Raw genomic sequence first — 10,357 nt, 5'->3', positions numbered from 1 at the left:
GTTTAGGTGCTAATGATGTGGGTTTTAAATAAGGTTCCAAGTTTCTTTGCAGGTTCCACCAATCTGGTGGGTAAATTCACGCAGAGCGTGCGCCGTATTGTTCAGGATGTGAAAGACGAGGGTACGACCAGCGGAGCCACCAAAGAAGAGGTGATCGAAACCAATGAGCGACTGAGGGCGGTGAGGGTGAGAATGGACGAGTCCTATGACACGGCCAAGAAAGCCTTGGTAGGCCTCATGACCAAATATAACGAAAGCAAGCATGTCCACAACGTGTTCCAGAGATACTCCTTGCTGAAGACCATGATTAAGGTAGTTGGAATAAGTCGAAAACCGACAACAATGAAACCCATTAGAATTTGGATTGTTCCCTTTCTAAATTAAATCTTGGGCCTCATCCACTTACTTTAATTGAAAAGTTTGATACGTTCCTACGACTAAAATGATTAGAAGGGTCCCGAATTTGCATTGCTCCGAAGGCTGAAATATGGACCGACTAATTCTGGATGGGGCCTAACGACTTTCGAGTTAATTTCAGTCGACGCCGCCCGAATACAAACTACCTTGGGCCTTGGGTCTTAAACGAGTCAAAACTACCAAAAATTGTTAACAAAAACACCGGATTTTAGCAGTAAAGAAATATCCAAAAGTAAAATTTTAATGTTAGTTGTTCAGTAATTGATTTATAGGTAAGTGCTACCATCAGTAGCCATAATATTATCACCTAAATGACAGTCTCAGCGTCACCTATTTCGAAAAACTCTAGTGATGTAGCTACCTTTATTCCACAACGAAAAAGTCTTATCTAGAAATCACAATTCCCCTATTTGCAGCTGAAAATCCCATAGGCGGAGCTCTCATTATTCTCTAATTGAGAATTTCTAAGCTACGCGTTATCTAAGCCACGAAAGTTAGAATTTAATTGTTAGGAGTGAGATAAAAATTGGCGCTGCCACTAGAGTCTTATAATAAATACTAATTTTGTCTTAAATAGTTCCGTATTTGCTCTATTTTCAACGCTAATTTCATAGACGTAGACATGTTTATACTTAAATCGAGAATTTGCAAATTATCGATTGTCAAGTAAAAACAAAAATGTGGCGTGGAAAAAGCGAATCTGACCCTACCATTGAAATCCCATAAAGACTCAATGGACTCATTCAAGTACTTTGCAGCGATCATGCGCAGCAATACTTGAACCTTAATTCCGTGTGCGGTTTTGTTCGACAGGTGCAAACTTGAAATTGGAGATTCAAAATTTCACCTTTCCAGTAAGAGACACTGCACCGCGTCAAGCCACTACTACAGGGAAATAAAACCGCTAGAGCACTGCTGTTTCCTCAATGCCCCCAATATGCTTTTTTTCCTAAATTGCTCCTCTATTTTTCAATATAAATTCGATAGGCGTAGTTCTCATCAATCATCATCACGTGTCCGAAGATGATCAATAAAAATAATCATAAAAGCCCTTTAATTAGGACGTAATTCGATTAGAGACCCAATACTGGACGTTGGTGGACATCCCAAAGCAGGAGAAACAGGAAACCGTGCCCGCCTTCGTGCTGCGGGCCTGCTCCATCATGGAGAAAACACAAAAATCTGGGGAAAGCGTCAAGACGTCCACAAAGTTAGCTGAGGAGGTCATAGACAAGAAAGAGAGGATAGAGAGGCTAGAAAGTAATCCTTTTTCGTATGTTCACATACAATTTTGCTTCTTATTCAATTTATCAGATATGACGACATCACAAATCGACGCAGAAAACACCCAAATGACCAACGATCTCTACAGGCTCATAAAGAAGTATTCAGGGCTCCGGAACCTTATACGTCAATTAAAGGTTAGTTTTACCACATATTTTACACACAAACGATGATCAATTACTGAATCGCCAGATAATCCGGCGATGACCTAATGACCCGGTTAATGGCTCATTTGCTGCGCATACATTAATGTGGAATTTCAGATCGAGTACACGAACGTGAAGATGTATCCAATGGTCATCCGGTATCCCATGCTAAAGGACATGATTAAAGACATCATGCTGCATCCCGACTACATGGAGGTGTGTCACGAGGTGGACGTATAGCCAAAGTCGTTTTCCTAGGGGACACCGAAACGAAGGCAAAGCTGCCGGTACTAAACCGGATTTTTTGGGTAATTGTTTTTTTAATCGAGTAAACCAGGTTCCATGAAAAAGTTGACCCGAGGTATTGATGCTCTGCTCGTTGAAAGAGGAGCCTGTCGTTAGCCCTAGCGCCATCTGTCAACCAATCCGGTGAATAAAATTTAATTGTGGATAGATGGCGCGAGGTACTTTGGGATATATATATTTTTTTAATTTTAAGGACAAACGGAGCTTTTACACCTTCGCAATTGGCAACCTTAGGGAGACTAGTTTGAGGACAAAGGCGCGCGTTTCGACGCACCATTCAGGCAGGATTATTGGATTTTTGAAAGGGTCATTGATGACTATAATACGCTTTTGTAAATAATAAGTAACAACAATAATATGGATGTCGTTTTGTAATTAAGTAACTTGTGCCATTTATAAGGAATACTAAGTCTTAAGTTAAGGATTTGCTCTAGATATAGTAAAAACTGAAGGATGCAGAATATAATTCATATCAGTAAAATCATATACTATCATTATCTATTTTTTCGATATTATCTAATCAAAGGGCGATTTCGTGATATATTTTCTATACTAAATACTTTGTGATACTCCTGTGTATAAATGTTCCAACCCTTAAGTACATACTACCCACTAACTAACACAATCGTTATTGGAACACACATATCGCTTATTCTCAGTTTTGGATTCCATTTTGATGTAACGAATCACTCCAACCAGATAAATATCTTAAATGGCACACTTTTACACCTTTCTCTCTTCTAAATGTTAGAATATTAAGTTGTAAATAGCACCGCAGTTATAATAATGTGTGTATGTACGTGTTAAAGGTTTTAAGTACCTATAAATATACAGGGTGTAAAATATATATGTATGTATAAATCTATCTAGGGCACCCTTTTGTTGAAGCACTCTGTATATTACTATTGAGGCGAAATTCAATTCCAACTATATGGCGTAATTTAATTGCTTACAGACACTAAATCACTGCCATTAAAACAATTTACTAAATAAATACACATATATCACTAATTGGTGTAATTCGTGAGGTATAATTTATTTTGATGTAATACCTATATTATACATATAAGACATATTTGAAATAAATCAATTAAGGCGATACCGCATACCCGGCGACGTCAGCATAGATTTCATCAAACGCAGTCATCGAGTATGTGGTGTTAAGTGGGCCTAACACTTTTTGGCAATTAACTTGAAGGAACAACACCAATTCGAATTATTGTAAGAGATATAAAATGAGTTAATGTTTGCGCTTCCAATCATTTGTCCCCCGACTAAGCCTCATCAACTAATTTTTATCAACGCTATCAGTATAAAGAAATTTTCCCTGAGGGAACTTTTTCCATTCCTCTCGTTCTCACTTCTTCTCTCCTGATTAAATTTGTTTAACATCAAAATGCACAAATTAATAATTAAACAAGAAAGATGCGGCTCCTCAGAGAGCATTCGCATAACAAATTTCAACTGGCAATAGGCAAATCATTAACATGAGAAATTCCCCATTTCGTATTTATCTACCCCACCAATACCTGCTCTTGCACTAAGATTACTGTAAAATTATTGGTGGGCCGTTATCAAAAATACCGGCATGGTACCGCTTTCACCGGTACCAATATGTTTTTGCACTAAGTACCTCGCTGCACCTCTGCGCTCCTGATGGAATTTGTTTAACTTGGAATATTTGTTGTAATTTTCGGACGAAGCGATGATACTGATAATTGCATTTTATGTATATAAAAACGGCCAATACTGACTGTGTTATAGCAAAAACTGTACGAGTGATGTTGCCATACAGAAATCTAAAGCAACTAACTATACGTGTACTGCGTATACATATTTGTCCGTATATAATATTATGGATAAATGTATAAGTGTATCAAAACGCGTGAATATGTGCATTTATTAATTGGTAAATAATTAAACACATAGTCTTGCGGAGACTTATTTATTAACACAATCAACCGACTACTATACTATAGTCAATTGGTGTAGTTTAATATTAACAAATCTGACCAGGATCGCAGAGACCTGCAGGGAAATATTGCAGTACCGCGGTACCGTTAGAAGCATTAGAAAGTACTTTGAACCCATTTATCGCAAATGACGATTAGACAAAAACCTCTTAACTATGTACCAAGAGGTATGCAAAGTGCGTTATTAGTACTCGTATTTGTAAAGTTATAAAGTTGCCTTGTGTTCATGCCGGACCCCAATAATCATAATGTTATGGATTAGCATATGCATAGAATAGTATTGATGGTATTACCCAAATTTGACTTACCAGTGGCGGCTGCACGGGTATGTGGGCTTCGGTGCATCGCTAATTCATGTGAGCCTGAATGTGCTTACTAGTGCTCAATATACAGTACCTACGTTATCGACAAAACGCACTGTTTTTAAACAGGATTTCTCCTGATTGTTTTTTTTTCTGTTTTTGGTCGCTACTCCATTTCCTGTAAGTAAATGAACATTTTTCAGATGATATAGAATCCTCACAGCACTCAGCATTCTCTGAATCGTTGGCGTACTACATTCATTTACGATCCAGGGGCGTCCACACATGAATTTTGTAAATCCATTTAATAAATAGAAAATGATCTTTGAATATTTCTGAAACCTCAACTTTTGTCAATTCTCTAAATTGTCCAAAATAAAATCGAGATTTTATATCAAACAAAAACTCAATGTTATTAATGTGTTATGCCCTTTTCAGTATGACCCTGATTTTTCTGTAGCAGAATTTAAGATTTCCAATAACTAACTTAAGATTTATGATCAATATTCTGGCCAATCGGTGACGTACCTTTTGACAACAACTTTTTTTTCAATTAGATGCAAAAATTAGAACGCATGGGCCTTCATGAAATTTGTTGCTGTATTGAAACCACTAGAGAAACTCTAAAGAGACGCCACTGGATAGTTCATTTCGAAGAGCAAAACTAAAAGAAACTTTCAAATTTTTTAAATTTCTATATGATATCAGAATAAAAAAGCAGGAGGGATCCTAAAAGGGCACAAAATTCATATGAATGATTCTGAAGCACTGACTGATTTAGAAAAATTTGAAGTGTCTTGAGACGCCACTGAACGCTACAATTGTATAAATTAAAAATAATGGACATTTCAAAGTGGAAAAGTATCATTTTGCAGTAAAAATCTGAATAGACAAGGGATTCAAAAAATTATATCAAATTAATGCAAGTTTTATGAAGTTTTGAAAATATTTGTCTTTTGACTTCACTAGACTCTTAAAAATATTTTTTAAGTTCCTTCCAGTCTTGCAATGCCACTGAAGGTTCAGTTTTGAATTTAAACGAATAACTGCAAATCTCAAAATCTTGGCATATAGCTACCTCTAAAAATCATCAGTGGCGTATCAACATATATATTTTTTTAATAGAGCCATTTTCCGAATTGTTTTCTGTCATTGGGTTTGTTGGCTGTTTAATGTTTACAGAACGTTATGACCTGTGTGCTGCTGCTTTTACTGCCTTCAAATGGACGTTTTTCAGATTATAAGAAATTTTTGTAGCGCTTTTTTATGAAAATCAGTGGCCGAATTGTATGGTTTCGTTTAAGAATTCCAACAAAGGTGTGTTTTCCATACTACAGAGAACCCTATCTTGCGGGCAGTGACGTATCTACGGGTAAGCGGGCCCGTGGACACAGTACCGAACTGCCTGATTATAGGTCCGTACCACTGTAAGTTGTCCTTCCTTTATACCATAAGTTACATGTTTTTTTCACAGATATATTGATTAGTAAATAACAGTAGACATGTATGCATACCATAATGTAGTATTGCAGGATTTGCTGCAACCATTATTATAAAATATGATTAAATGTTCACAACTATATTACGTACGTACTTATCGTTAATTTGCCATGAAAACAGGGTTAAATTTACGAATTATATATTTTTATATTTGTTTAACCAGACGCACAAATGTACTTGGTTAAAAGGGCGGAGAGAAAAGGTAGAAAAATTGATTCAACTGAAACTTCCCTCCAAATTGTTGACAATCTGGTGAAGGTAATATCGCAAAAACATAAATAATAATCTTTATTATGATAATTGTTACTTAAACAGACCATTAAACAGAGTGTTTCTAAATATAATGTACATATCGAAGAGGGTTGCTTTTTGGCTTATTTCAATACTAAAAACTCATACAAACATAGGTCCGCCAAGGTTTGGTTACCTATCTACAGGATGTTCAAATAAAAAAAGTAAAAAGTGAATATCGTTGATGAGTTGCAAAAACGAATAATGGATGCATTTTCTTCATATGTTTATAGGAATTTTTAGTCATGAAAAAAGCTAAAAAAATACTCCCTTCCGTATGCACATGTTATTTGAAAACACCCTGTATTATGTGTTTTAAATAAGAGAGAAGCCAAGTGTATTTATTGCCCTCTATATAAAACACTATTATATTTTAAAACGTATATCTACGCAATATATCTTATAATAATAAACCAATGGAATTTAAAACAAAGCCAACAAGGGATCAAAATACCTGGCCAAAAAATATAAGTTAGCTGTAACTTGATCACCAATAAATAATGCGCTTGTTAAACTTTATTAACAATCTATTTTAGTATTTTTTTTAAATATAAAATGCTTATTCATTGTAATGTCTTATTTAAGAAAACGTAGGTACATATTGTGTATAAACAAGTTATAGACAGCTGTAAGTATGTACGTGTAATAAGACCTCTAAGATAATGATAAATAATGTAAAACTATTTAAAAAATGTTGCTTAATAAAATTTTAATCAGATTTTGGCACCACTATTCTTGTTAAGACTTCTGGCGTGAGATTACAGAGTCAAGCAGAATTATAGCTTTTTACTCTGCTATCACTATATAAATCTTTCCTGCAAATTCTCCTTTTTTCTAAAAACAAAATAGCTTCATTTTTCCGAGTTAATTATCCAGAGTCGCTAACTGGCAATTAACCTCATTACTCGAGATTTGAGGTTGGGGTCGTGACCCTCACTGATAGTGGAAATTGGGGTTACACCCAAATTATTGCTAATAATCTCATTATTTACATTTTCTACACACCTACCTATTCTCTTTCTACTTCTATAAGTAGATAAAGATCGCATTTCCATCAATAAACCAGCTGTCATTGTCAGAATTTACGATGTAGCAATCTCGTTTAGGATTTTTTGAGTTATCTTGAACAACTTCATTATTATCGAATTTATACTAATTTGATATACAGCTGTAAGCTTATAGCCTAAAAAGCTGTTGACAAAGTTTATTTTTCAAAATAAAATATTTTTTTAGTATTTCCTCTCATAATTAACGTTATTATCCATTACGCAAATCAACTGATCAACATAAGTCTTATTTACTATTTTTTATTAATTAGAATAAACCCATTAAATTCTGATTTAAGAGATACATAGGTCAATTTTACATTTCAACTGTTCTTTACACCAACTTCTTAAATGGAATTAGAAATGGATAAAGCTCCACTAAACAAGGTAAGCCATCAAGGTCAGGACAGAGGCACCTCATAAGTATTGATAGAATCTTCAATTTGATTTAAAACGTTGATTTCCTTCTTCAAAACCCCTTTCTGACCATGGATTACCTGTCAGGCCCACCAGTTGGAGCGAAAAGCTCAAGTCCTGAGCAGGCAGAAAAAAGTTGACGACTGCATTCAATGTCATTTAGAAATTGTGGAACTATACAATAAATATCTCAACTCGGATGGGGACAAAAATGCTTTGGAGTCAATTCGGCTCCAAAAAGAAGCAAATGAAAGGTAAGACATAGCTTAAATACTACTTGTTGTATGTGTGAGTGTTTTTTGCATGCTCAAATTTTGTAATATACTGGACAAAAATATATATCTAGACAAATCAGAATGTTGCAATTGAAGAAATCATTTTTGGAAAGAGCAGAGAGAGAAAAGAAACTTAACAAAGTAATATTAGGGAAACACAACCAAAAGGAGGCAGTTGAAAATTTAGAGGCAAAAATTTTTGAAAACTTTGAGACACATGATTCTTTAATAGCCTATTTAGCTCACAGAGGTAAGATCCCAAAGACCTGTTCACAGAGAAGCAACCAAGTTTATTTCTAACAAAAACATGTTTTAATACTTAATACCAATCATATATTAATGAAGAGCCCTACCAAGCTCCAAATGTTTAGGAAAACCTCATTTATTTGGACATGGGTATACATGTATATCATACAGCCTACAAGAAGATGGAGAACAGTCCCCTTGACCAGGCTTCTACATGAAAATCTCATAATATTCCACTGCTTAATTTCCTGCTACTATGGCATATTTTAATTACATGAAATCTAGCTCATCAAAGAAGACATTCAAAGTTGTATTTCGGTGGACAAGTCTTTACATTTTTTCTCAAGCACCATAGTTTAACCTCCTTTATTAGGTATAATTGACAATAGAGACCGGGATTGTCAAAGCATTCTGGAAGAGGTAGATGAACAGGACGGATCTCCCTTCATTATAGGTAACAAACTTCCCAAAGACGACTCTACAATTATAGAGGAATTGAAGGAGTTGAGTGGACAACTAAGAGAGTCTGTGCAAGGTATAACATTCTCTCAAATTTTTGTTTGTTTGGGAAAATAATATCGTAGTCATATGGGATGATTTACAGGCCTGTTGAAATTGTTAATTAAGTTAGGGGAGCGAAAACAACAAAACGAACGTATTAAAGAGCGCATTAAAAGAATGGATCTTGATCAGATCTACAAAGAAGGTTGGTTAGGCAAGTGCGTGCTTAAATTTTTGAAAAAACCGTGTTTTTGTGTGGTTATCAACAAAGGATTCATTTGCTGATTTTTTTTTTAAATAAGTAATATGCTTGGACATTAAAATTACCATTGAACCAATGTAGTTTCAAGTTATATATCGGATTTCATTGATAGGTTTACTCATCCAGTTAGATGACAGAAATAAGGAGATTGAGCAGCTGAAGGTGCAGATACACAACTTGGAATTAGAGAAATCACACAAAGATGGTAAATTACTCAGATTAATGAATATTTTTGTGACTAGATTTAAGAAGCTGGAGTTTGGTAGCTTGAACTGACGTCATAAGAATATATTACAGTGTCGCTTATTAACGTAAAACTCTTATCGTTGTCTCATTTTGACATTAGCACTATTCAAAAAAACTGCATTTTTATTTAATCATAATAAGATAATAAAATGTCAACAGACTCTAGCGGAGCAACATCTCCGATGGTCATGTCGTGTCCCACCGATTTCGATGAAGAGGAGGTGCCAGAACTGCCGACTCTACCTCACTTGGACCCAATTGCAGTGCCTGAGATTGATTTATCTGTCTTTAAACAGTTTCGAATGCCCAATGTGAACCAAAAAGTAGTAAAAACAGATACTAAGGAACACTAATGAATAATTATGAGTTGTGGCCATTATTTGTATTGGAATTATTTATACATAGATTATTCAATAAACGCGTACATTGAGTGTTTTGCCAAGTAGTTTACGTCCATTTTTTTTAATGATTAAAAAAATGACAAGTGTATCAACTGTAACTATGTAAAGTGGGGAATACACTGAAAATTCTTCGATTTGAAGTAGGCGCTTTATATTTGATTTGTATAGTGCAACTTATTTTTTTTATTACCTATATTCTCTATTACTCTATGTGGTATTTTTTAGTTAGCAGTTTTCTTTTATGTGTGCGAGTTAAAATAGTAAAGTTAAAGTTACTTCTGATTAATTCAAAAGTCTAAATATCTGCCAAAAATGGGAAATCGTGAACATATCACGTAATAAACAATAAGAATCTTTATTTCAAAAGCTATTCAACAATTTTGAATGGAACTGCTTTGCAAAAACATAGGACAATGTATTTTTAATAATGAATTAAATGTAATAAACGCTTTAGTCTAAAAGAGCTTACTTTCCGCGATAGAAATTTCGTAGAGACTGGCAAATGAATATTGCATGTATCCTGTATATAAGCATCTAGGCGTCATAATTTTAAAATGAGGGATATAACGTACATTTATACTTGTTTCTCGTAAAAAAATTACGTCTAAAGGGCGCTAAACTCTATTGTTTTCAGAAAGATACGAGACACGTACTCTTTAAACTCTAGAGAATTGCACTCAATAAACGCACCCACTCCTGGTTTTATTTAACTGAACACTACACAAACATATGTGAAACGTCCAT

The 10,357-nt window shown here is 34.7% G+C and overlaps 1 protein-coding gene across 7 annotated transcripts in view; it reads left to right on the top strand.

Moving 5' to 3' along the window:
- Nucleotides 1–9,657, top strand: part of LOC136345412 (nuclear receptor-binding factor 2-like) — a 37,000-nt gene extending 27,343 nt beyond the window's left edge. For 3 of the 7 annotated variants that reach the window (XR_010733138.1, XR_010733137.1, XR_010733136.1), the window contains 6 exons: nt 53–312; nt 1,479–1,677; nt 1,732–1,838; nt 1,965–2,155; nt 2,347–6,847; nt 7,770–7,898. Coding sequence is in view for 4 of the 7 variants with exons in the window: in XM_066293688.1 (XP_066149785.1) it covers nt 7,617–7,652; nt 7,770–7,936; nt 8,029–8,207; nt 8,577–8,738; nt 8,808–8,918; nt 9,079–9,171; nt 9,372–9,565 (942 nt within the window). In the remaining 3 variants the exon portion in view is untranslated. Of the gene's footprint in view, nt 1–52; nt 313–1,478; nt 1,678–1,731; nt 1,839–1,964; nt 2,156–2,346; nt 6,848–7,277; nt 7,653–7,769; nt 7,937–8,028; nt 8,208–8,576; nt 8,739–8,807; nt 8,919–9,078; nt 9,172–9,371 lie in introns of those variants that run through there. The other 4 variants (XM_066293688.1, XM_066293689.1, XM_066293690.1 and 1 more) reach the window with 4 other exon arrangements.
- Nucleotides 9,658–10,357: the final 700 nt, after the last annotated feature.

This window comes from Euwallacea fornicatus, chromosome 19 (assembly GCF_040115645.1).
Source record: "Euwallacea fornicatus isolate EFF26 chromosome 19, ASM4011564v1, whole genome shotgun sequence".
NCBI lineage: Eukaryota > Metazoa > Arthropoda > Insecta > Coleoptera > Curculionidae > Euwallacea > Euwallacea fornicatus.
Note: the sequence above shows the minus strand (reverse complement) of the source record. Positions and strands in the feature narration are given on the sequence as shown.